The 15,481-nt window shown below is 48.2% G+C and overlaps 1 protein-coding gene across 6 annotated transcripts in view; it reads right to left on the bottom strand.

The window, feature by feature from the left end:
- Window positions 1–977: 977 nt before the first annotated feature.
- Window positions 978–15,481, bottom strand: part of LOC308252976 (uncharacterized protein C17orf67 homolog) — a 31,378-nt gene continuing 16,874 nt past the window's right edge. For all 6 annotated transcript variants that reach the window (XM_080677966.1, XM_080677967.1, XM_080677968.1 and 3 more), the window contains 2 exons: window positions 3,368–3,504; window positions 978–1,404 (listed from right to left, as the gene is read on the bottom strand). In XM_080677966.1, the coding sequence (XP_080534092.1) occupies window positions 3,388–3,504 (117 nt within the window). In that variant the 3' untranslated portion in view covers window positions 978–1,404; window positions 3,368–3,387. The remainder of the gene's footprint in view (window positions 1,405–3,367; window positions 3,505–15,481) is intronic.

Raw genomic sequence — 15,481 nt, 5'->3', positions numbered from 1 at the left:
CTGGGGCCTCCCTCACCTACCTCTCTCTGGGCTTCCATTGCCACCGTGAGGATGTGGCTCTCGAGGGCGTGGGCCGCGAAAGGGCGCCAAGCGTCTCTTAAAGATGCAAACCCAGCGCGGTGGCCGCATTCTCTTCCAGGACGTGCTGAAGCCTCCCAGGGTGAGTGGGCAAAACTCAGGGCGCCATGAGCGGAACCTGAACCAGGCCCTTTGGGAGCTGCCTGCTCTGGGTTCTACCCGCACAGACCCTCAGCTCCGTGACTTCCTGCAGAACCACTTCCGGGGTGAGGAGGTGAAACTCTTCAAGAAGATGGGCGACACCTGACTCGCCTCCTCCACAGGCTGCCGGCCCCCAGGCTGGGCTGGGCGAGTATCCCTTCGAAAGGTTCACCCTCCAGCACGACCAGGAACCTTAGGAGCCGAGGCCTTTGAGGGGCCCCTCTGCATTCCCCTGGTGTCTGGCTTTTGCCTGAGCCTCTCCCTGAAACCACTACGCAGCCTTTTAACCGTCCCGGAGCCCTCTCCCATGCATTGAGCCAAATGGAAACAATAAAGCTTTTTGCAGGGGGAACAAAAAGCTGCCCAGCCGGGTGGCTCAGTTGGTTGGAGCATCGTCCTGTCGTACACCAAAAAGGTTCCGGGTTCTGTTCCTGGTCAGGGCACATACCTAGGTTATGGGTTTGATCCTGGTTGGGGCATGTACAGCAGGCAACCAATCCATGTTTCTCTCTCACATCGATGTTTCTCTCTTTCTCCCCCTCCCTTCCACTCTCTCTAAAAAGCAATGGAAAAAAATATCCTAGGTGAGGATTAACATACCAATGAAAGATGGCTCTTGTGAAAAATCGCTGGGTGTTTGTATTTTTCACCCACTCATGTATTCCAAGAACAGTGAGTTTTCTGATTCTGGATTCACAAGGATAAACAATGGATGGGCAGGGTGGGAGGGGTGGCGAAGGAAAGGAGACACCTCAGAAAGCAGGTTGAACACGGATGTTTATTAGAGCAGAAGAGAAGGAGAAAATGAGATGACCACACACCTCCACAGCCCCAGGTGGTGCTTCACTCTGCCAAACGAGACCTCCCGAAGGCCCCAGGCTCTGGAGGCCCAGCTCCATCGGCCCCAGTGAGACTCTCGTGCTGCCCACCCTTCCAACTGGGAGGAAGCCCCTGGGGTGGGGGGAGGGGAGGTCACTCCTTTAAGCAGTTGGTCTCAGTGAGTGATGCAGGTTAGTAAAATGAAGCAACACATGCGTTTGCCATCGATCCGCACGGCAATCTTTGCCATGGCCACAGGTCATAAGGTCTGATCGGACATCCGTTTCCGCAGCTGAAAAAAATAAATGCAAGAAGGAGCCTCCTCCTGTTTCGCCATTATCCAGGTCCATGTTATCAAAGGGCTCCCTGGGAAAGAACGAGAAGACACAGTGAACATGATGCTGATGCAGATGGAGGGCGAGGAGGGGCGGGGAGGAGGAGAGAGAGGGATTTAGAACGAGGAGGGGATGGCTGTCACTTCCTGAGCCCATCCTGTGACATGCCAGGAAGCCTGCTTCCCATGCACTGACTTTCTCATGCTCATAACCAGAACCACCACATGAGGGAGGAGCTCTCACTGTCCTCATTTCACAGATGAGGAGCCTGAGAGAGACTCGGGGCAATTTTCCCCAAGTGGAGCCGTGATCTGAATGCTCTGGGACTCCTGATTCCTAGTTGGTCAGTGCCTCCAGCATCCTCGTCCTCATGTAAATGGAGCTGTTAGGAGGGAGGCCTCTGTGGAATCCAGTTTTCAGGAGCCACCCCACCCCCACTCCAGCTCACCAGCAAGGCCTGTCCTACCCGGAAGCAGAGGTCTCAGTTGCCCCTCCGAGGGTGCTGCCCTGGGGCTCACTCAACCCCAAAACCCCTCCTCTTGTCTGGCCTGCGCAGCGATAATGATAATGACTGTGTGCCAGGCTCCATAGATATCGTTATTGCCCCAGCTTACAGGTGCAGAAATGGAGACTCAGAGAGGTTAGGCCACTTGCCCAAGGCCACAGAGCAGAAACACAGAAAGCTGAACCCAAGTCTGCCCAGTTCCAGAGTCTGAGTTCCTAACTGCTCCCCAGTTGTATTTTCTGGAAGAAGCCAAGCTGGGACTTCCAGTGCTGGAGGACCAGGGTCCCTGGTGCAAGGGGAGGAGCAGGCTCCAGAGGCTGCAGGAACCAGAACAGGGAGGCCTCCCCTCAGCCCCTCAAAAGCAGAACTTCTGTGCCATTCCCAGCAGATGCTCCTCTGTCTGTTAAAGCCCCTCAGAGGGACTCCATGCCCCCACAACACACACACACACACACACACACACACACACACACACACACACACAGGACCCCTCACTACTGTCCACATAAAGTGTACAGAACTGGAGCGGTCAGAAGGCTGACATACCAACCACCACCCAGCACCAGGCAGTAGCTTAATCAGGCTCGGTGATCCCCTCTATAAAACTGGATTAAAATGCACACCTTGAAATGACACAGGGGTCTTAAGAGGATCAAATGAGAGAACTTGGGTGAGAGCACCCTGACAATTACAAAGAGCGATGCTCAGAAGGGCGTGTCCCCGAGCCCATTCACAGGAGCACAAAATTACCACAAAGACACAAGATCTCTCCTAACCAGAGATGGCGGTCTGCCCAATTGCACCCTGCCCTGCTTCGTCCGCACAAGTTACAGAGGAGGAATGACATTCACTAGGCTTAACCTCGGAAGGGATTTGCTACTTTATCTAATAGGATTTGGAAAGGGGGCAAGGAGATGGATGTAGACAGTGAGGGAAGAAACAACAGGCTCATGTAGGAACACGGCACAGGATGGGGGTGGGGAGGTGCAGAGGTGGGAGCAGGGTAAAGGGTAATCAGGGGTGCTGGGAGGGCCAAGCAGGGGGGACCGAAGACTAAACCCAGAGGAAGAAGCAAGACGAGTCAGGCACATTCCCAGCCTGGAGGGCTATGGGAAGGCAGGAAAGGAGTTGCTGATCCTGTTGACAGTGGTTGAGGATGGTGATGGGTGTCACTGGCTGAGCCCAAGGATGCTGCCCCCACTTGGACAGACCCAAGCCTCAACAAGCCACGCTTGTCCGATTTGTATTCCAGAATGACCTTTTCTGGACAGCAAATAGGGTCACGTCCCTCCCCTATTTGGGATCTCTTGGTGAGTTGATAGGGGTCAGGGTCCCTTGCGTGTCCCGCAGGGCCCCTCACAACCTGGCTGCCACCTACCTCCCCTGCCTCGCTCTTTCAACATAACCAGCGAGCAGCTGTTTCCCTGGTGAAGTTCTGGGAGGCCTCCGAGCCCAGGCACTGCAGTCGCCCTGAAACAGAAGCACGTACCCGAGCAGATCCCGAGCCCCTTACACGGGGTGGACCAGGTTCCTGTCGCAGTGAGGCTTGCAGTGCGGGTTCAGCCAGTGCTCCAGGAACTGCTCCTCCGCGCGGTGCTCCAGGCGGAGCAGGTAGTGCATGTACTCCTGTCAAAACAAACCCACCGGGAAGAGAGGCCTTTATCCATGGTGACCGCGAGCTGCGGATGCGCAGAGTGGCTGTGGTTCTGAGACAGGAAGCCGCCAGACCGAGGGAGAAGAAACCGCCACGCCCAGGCCTCTATCGAGACCACAGACCCACTCAGTGGGCAAAAGAAGGAAATCTGACAACCCTAAGTGCTGAGAGGGTGTGTATCCATGGGAACTCGTATACACTGATGGGGGGTAACATGGACCAACCACTGTGGAAAACAAATGGTTGCTTTCCCAGAAATCTCACTCCCCGTTTACACCCTACCCCGTGCTCCTCAAACGTTATCTGTCATCAGAATCACCTGGAGGGCTTGTGAAAACACGGATTGCTGGGCTTCGCCCCCAGAGTTCCTATTTCAGTGGGTCTGGGGCTACAGAATTGGCATTTCTAACAAGTTCCAAGCCTGTGCTGATGCCGCTGATCACTTCGAGGACAGAGAAACTCTTAAATCAAGAGCTGTGTACAGGTTGTACACAGCAGCAATAAGTCTGTAGTAGCAAAACACTGGAAACATGCCAAATACCACTGACAGGAGAATGGATAGATAAATTAAAGTAGGGTCTCGCCATGGAATATTGTACAGCAGTGTTGTATATACCTATAAATCCATTTAGCTACATACAACAACATAGATGAGTCCTCAAAATAGCACGTTGAGTTAAAAAAAAAAAAAAAGCAAATCCAGTAAGGCATTTATAATGTGGCACCATTTTTATAAACCTCAAGATATATACAACTAATAATATATTAGTTATGGCTGCATGCATTTGTGATAAAATCATCTTTTTAAAAAAAAAAAAAAGGCAAGGGATAACTATAAGGAAGCTGAATTTGCTATACTATTACCAAATAAAATGGGCTTTGCCCTCACTGGTGTGGCTCAGTTGGTTGGGTGTCGTCCTGTGCACCAAAAGGTCGCCGGTTCAATTCCCAGTCAGGGCACTTGCCTGGGTTTCGGGTTCAATCCCCTGTAGAGGGCATGCAGGAGGCAGCTGATTAATATTTCGCTCTGCACATTGATGTTTCTCTCTCCCTCTCTCTTCCTCTCTCTAAAAATCATTTAAAAGATATTTTTAAAAAATATTTTTAGAAAAGAAAAATAAATAAGAAATGTTTAATGACTGTGCAAATAAATGAATGATGAGGTGTTCAATTTTCCTGAATTTTTTTTCCTTCCCCCAGGACCCATGCAGTTTGAATTGTTTTGGTTATCATGGTTGTTTTTATTTAACTCATTGAAATGCACCCCATGTCCTGGGCAGGACATCTCTGGGGCAGCCAAGGTGGGAGTGGATGGTAAAAAGGCTCCTCATGGAACCCAGCAATGATACCCCGGGAGCTTGCTGGATGAGGTTGTGAGTTTTGGACTGAATTCTGCTATGTCCTGCCCTCTCTGGGGAGTGTTTGGCCAAAAGAACAGTAAGTGGGAGGAACAGGAAGGCACTGTGGAGTCTTGTAAATAAGGAACAAAGACTTCCCAGCACATAGCTTTACTTATTCAGCTATTCCTTGTAAGCAGTGGGCTGAAGGAACCCATGTTACCTGGTGGCTGGGCAATGTTGTGGAGAGGCTAAGAGGTCTGGGTCAGAGTCTGGTTCAAAGCCAGACTCTGCCAATGTTGCTTTACTCCAGACTCAATTTGTCCATCTGCAAAATGGGGGAGACACTAGCACTTATTTCATTGAGTTGCCAGGATTCAATTAAATTATAAAGTTCTGTGCCAAATACGTAGTCCTCATTTGCCCCTCTAAACCCATATCACCCCTCCTTCACATAGCCCCGTGCAGGGAGAGGCTGACCTGGATGAACTGCAAGCACAGACGCCCTTGTCCAGGGGCTTCCAGTTGGGTATAACGTAAGGGTAAGAGGAGAGAGACTGGGGTGTTTGCTCCTGGTCCCTCCCCGAGGAGTCACAGTGGGTTGGCTGCCTCCCTCTCCTGAAGACTTATCTCCTCGAAGGCTACACTCTCTAAGCCTGGGAACCATAACTTTCCCCTCCCCCTTCAGGACTAGGGGCTATTAGCCCTGGATCCTTGATCATCTCTTGTTGGTTTACCTTAATCCTGGGACAGCTTTGCAACAAGTCTCTTTGTTAAGCTCTCGGTTGATTCTGGTTACTAATAGATGAGAAAGACCTGAGCATGTCTCGAGGTTGTGCATTAAGCATCTCTCCCATGAACTGGTCCACAGGAAACTTGCAATAAATGCCTGCTGTATGCAATACTGAAGCAGAGGGCCTCAACATGTGGTCCCCTCAGGGGTCTGTGAGGTCAAAACTATTTTTAGAACAATACTAAGACATGACTTAGTTGCGTTCTGATCGTGTGCATCGATGGATAAAACTGGTGCTCTAGCAGAAGTCAAGGTGGTGGCTCCCACTATCCTAGAAGTTATTGTGCCCTGTCTGGGTAGCTCAGCTGGTTAGAGCAACGTCCTGATAAGCCAAGGTTATGGGTTCAATCCCCCCTCAGGGCACATACAAGAATCAACCAATGAATGCATAAATAAGTGGAACAACAAATCAATATGTCTCTCTCTTTAAAAAAATCAATAAAGAGAAACCAAGATGGCGGCATAGGTAAACACCTAAACTGCTGCCTCGCACAACAATTTCAAAACTACAACTAAAAGACAGAACGGACACCATCCAGAACCACAGGAAAGCAGGCTGAGTGAAAATTCTACAACTAGAAGGAAGGAGAAAAGCTCACAGAGAATTGGAGGTACGGCAAAGGGTCTTTGTGCGCGCAGAGAGGAAGGGCGGCGGAGTGCCTGGCTGGCTTTCTCTGGCGGAAGGGGGAAGGGAGCCCCCGACCGCATTGAACCCCAGTTCTGACTGCACTGAACACCTATTCCGGGCGAGCCCCTGGGGACCCACGCTCTTGTGGGGGGAGTCTGGACTCTCGGGCGGAGACTCGGGAGCCGGGGAAGGCGGAAGACTGAAAGTCCGCTCGCGCCAGTGCGCACAAAGGCTGCGGGAGGCTGCCACAGGCTTTCCCTAGCGGAAGGGAGTGAGAGGCTCCTGACGGCACAAAACCCCAGTTCTGACTGAAGTGAGCCCCAGTTCTGACTGCAGTGAACCCCGGTTCCAGGCGAACCCCCGGGGACCCACGCTCTTGTGGGGGGAGTCTGGACTCTCGGGCGGAGACTCGGGAGCCGGGGAAGGCGGAAGACTGAAAGTCCGCTCGCGCCAGTGTGCACAAAGGCTGCGGGAGGCTGCCACAGGCTTTCCCTAGCGGAAGGGAGTGAGAGGCTCCTGACGGCACAAAACCCCAGTTCTGACTGAAGTGAGCCCCAGTTCTGACTGCAGTGAACCCCGGTTCCAGGCGAGCCCCCGGGGACCCACGCTCTTGTGGGGGGAGTCTGGACTCTCGGGCGGAGACTCGGGAGCCGGGGAAGGCGGAAGACTGAAAGTCCGCTCGCGCCAGTGTGCACAAAGGCTGCGGAGGCTGCCACAGGCTTTCCCTAGCAGAAGGGAGTCAGAGGCTCCTGACGGCACTGAACACCAGTTCTGACTGAAGTGAGCCCCAGTTCTGACTGCAGTGAACCCCAGTTCCAGGCGAGCCCCCGGAGACCCACGCTCTTGTGGGGGGAGTCTGGATTCTCAGGCGGAGAATCGGGAGCCGGGAAGGCAGAGGACTGAAGGCACACACGTGCTAGCAAGGGCAAGGCTGATGGGAAGCCAAGACTGAGACTCCACCCCATCCAAGCAGAGCACAGAGGCTATTGCAATTTGGCAAGTCTAATCCTATAAGGCTGTCTCCAGCACCGGACTTCTCCCAGCATAGACACAGCTGATCCTTACAGCCAACTGGCCTGGAGGTCAATTCTTCCCAGTGATACCAACAACAATAAAGACTTAATTACAACAAGGCTGTACACACAGTCCACAAAGGGGTGCACCAAGAGTGTCCACCTCAGGTTAACTGGGGAGGCAGACCCACTGGGCCAAATTGGAAACCTAGCACACAAATCTACCAACTCGGGGAAGCAGTGAAAATGCGGCGTCTAAGAATCAGATCACAAACGAAAGAAATGGAGGAAAACAAACGACTGGATATAGAATTCAAAACCACGGTTATAAGGCTTTTTAAGAATATCCTAGAAAAGGCCGATAAATATAATGAGACCCTCGAAGAGATGAAAAAGGACCAACTAGAAATTAAACATACACTGACTGAAATAAAAAATATTATACAGAGACCCAAAAACAGACAAGAGGAACACAAAAATCAAGTCAAAGAATTGAAATACAAAGAAGCAAAAAACACTCAACCGAAAAAGCAAAAAGCAAAAAAAAAAATCCAAAAAGTTGAAGATAATGTAAGAAGACTCTGGGACAACTTCAAGCATACCAACATCAGAATTATGGGGGTGCCAGAAGAAGAGAGAGAGCAAAATACTGAAAACCTATTTGAAGAAATAATGACCGAAAACTTCCCCCACCTGGTGAAAGAAATAGACTTACAAGTCCAGGAAGCCCACAGAACCCCAAACAAAAGGAATCCAAAGAGGACTACACCAAGACACATCATAATTAAAATGCCAAGAGCAAAAGACAAAGAGAGAATATTAAAAGCAGCAAGAGAAAAACAGTTAGTTACCTACAGGGGAGCACCCATACGACTGTCAGCTGACTTTTCAACGGAAACTATGCAGGCCAGACGGGAGTGGCAAGAAATTTTCAATGTGATGAATAGCAAGAACCTACAACCAAGATTACTCTACCCAGCAAAGCTATCATTCAGAATTGAAGGGCAGATAAAGAGTTTCACAGACAAGAAAAAGCTAAAGGAGTTCATCACCACCAAACCAGTATTATATGAAATGCTGAAAGGTATTCTTAAAGAAGAGGAAGAAGAAAAAAGGAAAGATAAAAATTATGAACAACAAATACATATCTATCAACAAGTGAACCTAAAAATCAAGTGAATTAAAAACCTGAGGAACAGAATAATCTGGTGAATACAATAGAATCAGGGGCATAGAAAGGGAGTGGACTGATAATTCTCAGGGGGAAAGGGGTATGGGGGGGTACATAAAGAGACTGGACAAAAATCATACACCTATGGATGAGGACAGTGGGGGGTAGGTAAGGGCAGAAGGTGGGGTGGGAAATGGCTGGAGGGGAACTATGGGGGAAAAAAGGAGAAATAATTGTAATAATCTGAATAAAGATTTATTTAAAAAAAAAATAAAATAAATAAAATAAAAACAAATAAAATAAAAAAATAAAAAAATAAAAAAAAAATAAAAAAATCAATAAAACATAAATGAAAATAAAGTTGTATCCTTCACCATCACACACTCACAGTTTAAAATCTATATATATAAAAGCCTACGTGACCAGTTGACCAGTTGCTATGATGCGCACTGACCACCAGGGGGCAGACAATGCAGGAACTGCCCCGTGGTGGTCAGTGCACTCCCACAGCCAACCTCCCAGCCCTGATCGGGGGTCCACCGGCCAACCTCCCACGGCCTCTCCCCCCAGCAGCTGGCCCCCCATCAGCCCCAATTGGGGGGGGGCAGCTAACCAACCTCCTGTGGTCCCTCTCCCCAGCCACCAACCTCCCGTGGTCCCTCCCCCCAAGCCAGCTGGCCCTCCGATACGCCTCGATCGCCGGCCAGGCTGAGGGACCCCACCCGTGCACAAATTCGTGCACCGAGCCTCTAGTAGATAAATAAATGTAAAATGTTCTTCAAATGTCAGTTTCCCTGAACCAAGTCATGACACAGCAGGAAGCATGCAGGCTGTATGGCCAAGTACAATGGTCTTCGTGGGGAAAAGCACTTGGATGATTACTGGTGTCAAGGATTGAACTAGCAGTTTGTTTTTTTTAGCTTGTTTGACAGACATCTTCTCAAAAATGAAGAAAGTGAGCTTGTTCCTTCAAGGAAAACTATAGACAGGACTTGTCACAAAATGTTAAGCATTGACACACCTTTTATTTTATTTTTTAATCTACTTTTATTGATTTCAGAGAGGACGGGAGAGGGAGAGGGAGAAAGAAACATCAATGATGAGAGAAAATCATCGGTCGGCTGCCTCCAGCACACTCCCTACTAGGGATTGAGCCACAACCTGGGCATGTTCCCTGACCAGGAATCGAACTGTCCCCTCCTGGTTCATAGGTCAATGCTCAACCACTGAGCCACGCCAATTGGGCCATACACTTTTTGTAAGTATATACTCGTTTGCCTTCTTACTCATTTAATCCTGGTCCCACTCGGCCAACATCCACCTGCCTTTTTGATAGCAATGACCAAAGTACCTAGTGTGTGGCACATAATAGGACCTCAATAAAACTTACTGGAGAAATATACAAGTGAGTGAGTGAATTAATTAACTGACTGTTCTTTCTCCATAATCTTAGCAAATCCTCTTTGGAAGGACCCCCCCAACATCTGTGTCAATCTGCTCATTATAATAGCCCAGTCCAAATGTACTTATGTATTTCACACTCCTGAGTAGCAGCTGAAATCATAGTTGCAGAAAAACAACCAAAACACACAGAGAGAGAGAGAAAGCGAGAGAGAAACGAGCACTGGTTTCCATGACAGTTCACTATTTATTTAAAATGTTAGGAAAATAAATATGCCACAAAGGCCTACAAGCAATCATTAGTCAAAGATGAAAAGCCCAACTGCAAATCTGCTGAAAACCACAAATTCAACAATTGTTTTGGCTGAGTTAGAAATGACCCGACATTAATGATCATCTCAAATGTTCCTGGATCAAGAAAGAAGAGCTAGATGGAAAATAAATTTTAATTTTTTTAGATTCCTTTCTTCAAGAGGAAAAAAATTTTGAAAATAAAGCAAAAACCAATATCTGTGTTTCATGTTCAATGCCAAGAGTAATAATGGAAGTAAATAATTTAACCGTAATTAAAGCAGAGATTGAAAGTGGTCCCTTCTTATGGCACTGGAGTGGTGCAATAATGAAATTATATACTTGCCTGGCTGGTGTTGCTCAGTGGTTGAGCGTCAAGCTATGAACCAAGAGGTCACGGTTTGATTCCTGGTCAGGGCAAATGCCCGGGTTGTGGGCTCAATCCCCAGCAGGGGACATGCAGGAGGCAGCCAATCAAAGATTCTTTCTCATCACTGATGTTTCTATCTCTCTCTCCCACTCCGTTCCTCTCTGAAATCAATAAAAATATATTTTAAAATAAAATACCCACCAGAACCTGATCTAAGCTGAGAATCATAAATTGGACAGTTAATCTATTAAAGAGCAAACTGTTCCCAAGAAGACAAAATCCTTCCTCAGGCATTTGCATGGAACTGAAGGCCCAGCAGCATGTGGATGAATTATTCTGCTCATTAGTGAAAGCCGGTGATCACCGGGGCAGAAGGGTGGCTCTGAAGTTAACCTCACTGCGACACTTGAAGGCCTGCTCAGCCCTGAAAGGAGGCAGATCAGTGATGCACACAACTTACTGATCTCAGTCACTCCGAACTGGTCTTTGAGATCATGGGGAACAAAAGGGTAATGGAGTGACTGCATACATGTGTCAAGGGGCTAAACATGAAAGTGTATTTCACAAAGACTATGTACAATAAAGCTAATATGATTTATACTTGCCCAACAAGAACATTCCTTAAAGGAAGACAGGCCAAAATGGAAAGCATATTCCCAGGACACACAAGTGCTTACGAAAGACATAATTTTAGCTGAGATGTCATCCTTTTGAAGAATTTCCATGCTTCACCCCAGCAGTTGGCAAATAATTTCTTCCCTAAAAATTTGAGATGATTATGAGAAATTTAATGAATTTGAGGGAGGCGAGAGAAAAGATTTCTAGGAAACAGTCTCCAGGTTCTGCAGTAGAGTTATGTCCTGTCAAATGTCTCCCCAGGAGAGAAGCAAAGAAAGGAATGGAAATAAGTATAATGAGCATTTAGTAAATGTCAAATATTGTGCTTGGTGCTGGGGACCCAGAAGTGAAAGAAACAGTCCATCTGCTCAAGTAGTTTAGAGCAGACTAGGAGGAGAGACAGATTTTTTAAAGTGAAAAACAGCAATCTTGTGCTGAGTTGATGCCACAGGGATGCTCTGATTCACGGTAGGAGGGCAGGAGCATAAGGAAGGCCTCTAGAAAAAGGCATTATTGAAGGTGAATCTCTACAAATGAATAAGAGTGAACCAAGTAAACAAGAGCGGAAGAAACAGGCACAAAGGCAGGTTTGCGAGAGAAGCACTCCAAACGCACCATCATTCCAGATAACTTGCTTCTTCTCATAGGCTTCTAATGCCCATGAATAGCCCCAAGGTGTCCATACAGACACCCACAAGTCCATTCTTGATCCCTATTCCTCCCTCACTGAGCCCGCTCATCCCATCCCAGAAATGGCCAACTGGTCTCTAATTCAAGGCACCATAATCATGCCCCCATCATAAGGTTTTACCTTAACACCTCTACAGGAACACTCTCTTGGAGGACAAGAGAATAAATCGTGTGTGTATGCGTTCTTTAACCTTTTGGGAAGTAATTGGATGATGAATACTAAAAGCTTTTAAACTATTCATATCCTTGGATCCAGTAATTTGTTTTCCAGGACTATATCCTTAGCAAATAATTAAAAATATCAAAAGCACTTTAGAAAAAAGTGTTCAGAATCTATATATATAAAAGCCCAGCAACTGGACTGGCAGAACACCCAGAACAACCAGTGGCTATGACACGTACTGTGGCAGCCGACCAGCCTGATCCGGGCCTGATTGGGGGATGGGCTGGCCAGCCAACTGCCTGCAGCCCCTCCCTCAGCCAGCCCCGCCCCCAACCGCCCCCCCAACCCAGATTGGGGGCGGGGCCAGCTGGCCAACCGCCCACAGCCCCTCCCCCGTGCCGGCCCAGGCCTGATGGGCCCCCATCGGGCCGGCCAGCAGGACCCCACCCATGCACGAAGTTGTGTACCAGGCCTCTAATGTTGTTTAAAACAGAAAAGTAGTAGAAATTATCTCACTATCTAACAAAAGAGGGTAATTCAGTATCATTATGGTATAAAGAGCTTACAATAATATGAGGAAGAGTGTATGTTATAGAGAAAAACCAAGATACAAAATGGTAGAATATGGTCACACTTTTTTAAAATATATGCCAAAAAACTAAACAGGAATACATCAAAAATGGCAAGGCTGTCTTTGAAGAGAGGGAACAAGATTACACCTGACTTTCTTTCCTTCTTCTGACTCCTTCTTCATTTGCAATTTTTCTATAATAAATACAAATGGATTGAATTTTTATTATTTGTAATTGTACAACTAGTACATGAACATATTGTTGTTGTTTAAAATTCAAACATCAAATATAGTTCCCTAGATCGCCACCAGTGATCCTGGTCTTCTCAATGTGATGATGCACTTAACATTCAACTAATCATATTTCTAGACCTTTTTCTAGACATGTACAACTATACAGATGTACCTATAAAATACATAGTATTGTTTTATGTGTGAGTATTAAGAGGCCAGGGGAGAGAGAGAAGGTGACATTGAGAATGAAGAGGAAGAACTAATGGGAAAAGGTATTGCAAGCAAAGAGAATCATTTGTGGCCCAGCCAGCTAGCGTGGCGCAGTGGTTGAGCGTCAACCTATGAACCAGGAGGTCACAGTTCAATTCCCAGCTGGGGCACATGCCTGGGTTTTGGGCTCAATCCCCAGTGTGGGGTGTGCAAGAGGCAGCCAATCAATGATTCTTTCTCATCATTGATGTTTCTATCTCTCTCCCTCTCTTTTCCTCTCTGAAATCAATCAAAAAATATTTTTTTACAAAAGGGAATCATTTGTGAAAAGATGCTGAGATCAGAGAAGATGCTGAGCAGAGAGAGGAAGGCCTAGTTGAAAACCAGTGAGACGTTCTGGGTGGTTGGAGCATAAATTGCCCAGAGTTCTGGGCTGGGACCACATTTGAAATAGCAAGAATTTAGACTAAAATTCTGAAAATTATACATAAGCACAGTCATGACTGAGAAAATGTTCAGGGAACACTCAGAATATTTTTCCACCTTCCTTCCTCTAAACACACACCCAGCCCTTCTTTCCACACAGCTCTGTCTCCATCAATTTTTCCCCAGGCAATGTTTTTCCCTCCATTAGGATCTTGAGACTTCATTACCCATGATGTCTTCATGAAAGCAATGTAGTGAGTCCTAAATCAGAACCTGAAGCTGACTGAGTTGAATCCTACATGTCCCCAGATGGGATGTCCCAATGGAATATCCCAGTCTTCCAGGAGGGCCCATCCCATTCCTGTGATGTCGAGACCCCTAGTCTCCAAAATCTCTGAAGATTTGGGGGCCATGTTTCTCCTAAATTCATCTCATAGGCCGTTTCTCCACCACTACAGCTTCCAGACTCGAGTGCTTTCCTCCGTCTTTCGTCAGCCACCTTCACCCACACACACCGACCACCTCTCATTCCTCCAAAGAACCACTGACACAGGTTGCTGCGTCTAGCAGACTTTTCCTCAGATTTGCGGGTTGCAGAAAACAACCTCAAACTCAATGTCAGAAGTTGCCATAAAGTCAATGAATCAGCTGCTTCCTACCACCGGGAATTTCTCAGCGGTGTGCCTCTGAGCCCCTACCCTCCCACCTGCCTCTTTCTCTGACCCCTCCTCTCGTCCCCCACCACTGGACCTCCCAGGTTCTTCCTCCCAGCTGCTTTCTTCCCCAGATCATGTCTCCCCATTGGTTTCTCTCCCCATCCCCACTGCGGCCTTCCCTTCCTCCATCAAGGGTGCCAACCAGATGCTCATACTCCTCTGGGTGCCAGCCAGCCCTTCCCAAATGCAGGGCACCCCATGACCTTTCCCATAGCATTCCGTCCTTCCCACCACACGGTCAGAAAAGGGTGCCTGCTGCAGTGCATCAATGAAATACATCTGGTCCAACCAGTCCCAGCCCTGAACCTGCTTCCGGAAACCCTACCATCCCTCAGAAGCCAACACCTGCCCACATTTAAGCCAAGTGTCAACATGATAAGCACGGCTTAGCAGATACTCTTGGGGAGAGACTACTGCGAATCTTCACACTTGTCTTCCTTTTGAATTAATTCCTGATACCTCCCCAAAGCACCGTTCGTCCACCCTCATCAGCAGCCTCTTCTTCTCAAAAAGGGTTTTGTTTTGCACAGTCCCTCAGAGGGAAGAAGCAAAATAAAATAACTCAACTAGTCATCTCTCGGTAATTTCAAGTCAGTGGTGAGCACACGAGTCTCCGGGCTCAGCTCCCAAGGGCACACACCGTCCCCAGAGATCACTACCTCTGTGTATTTGTCCCAGCCCACCTGTCTGTCTCCTGGGTACCATGGCAAGGAGGTGCAATAGCTTGTCCAAAAATGTCATGTCCCATTTCCCTGAATGGGCACGCGAAGGCCAGTGTTTCAGAAGCTGTGTCCTGAGACTCTAAAAGGCTCCTGAAAACCAGCTCTAATCACATCATCCTCTGCTCAGAGTCCTTTGACAGGTCCCCGAGTACAGAAGGAAGGTCAGCTCCACTATGCCAGTCAGGCCTTCCAATCTGGCACTTAGAGGACCTCTGTGGCCACCACCTGTCCTTCCAGGTAGCCCAGATACCAGAGTCAAGGTCAAAAGTGGAAGACAGGGGAGGTGGGGCTGGCAGGTAGAACTGCCCCAAGGGCTCGTGTCCTACAACACAGGGACCAAGGAGTTAGGAGCCTAAGGCCCCTTGATTCACGGGGAACCACACCTTCCTGCCTTTGCCAGGTGGAGCCCCAGGAACCCTCAAGCCAGGCATCCTGCTCACCCCCAGGCCCGCCCCCCTCCAAACCCTCTTCCCCATGCTTGACCCCACCTTCTCTTGGTTCCTCCTAAAGCTCTCCGAGTTCCTTCACAGCCCCTTCAGGTTCCTCTCACCCTGTCCACCTCTGAGCATTGTGTTCTCAGACTTCAACACAGAGC

This window comes from Plecotus auritus (assembly GCF_963455305.1).
Source record: "Plecotus auritus genome assembly, chromosome: 7".
In the NCBI taxonomy this organism is placed as follows: Eukaryota; Metazoa; Chordata; class Mammalia; order Chiroptera; family Vespertilionidae; genus Plecotus; species Plecotus auritus.
This window is presented reverse-complemented; position numbering and strand designations above follow the sequence as displayed.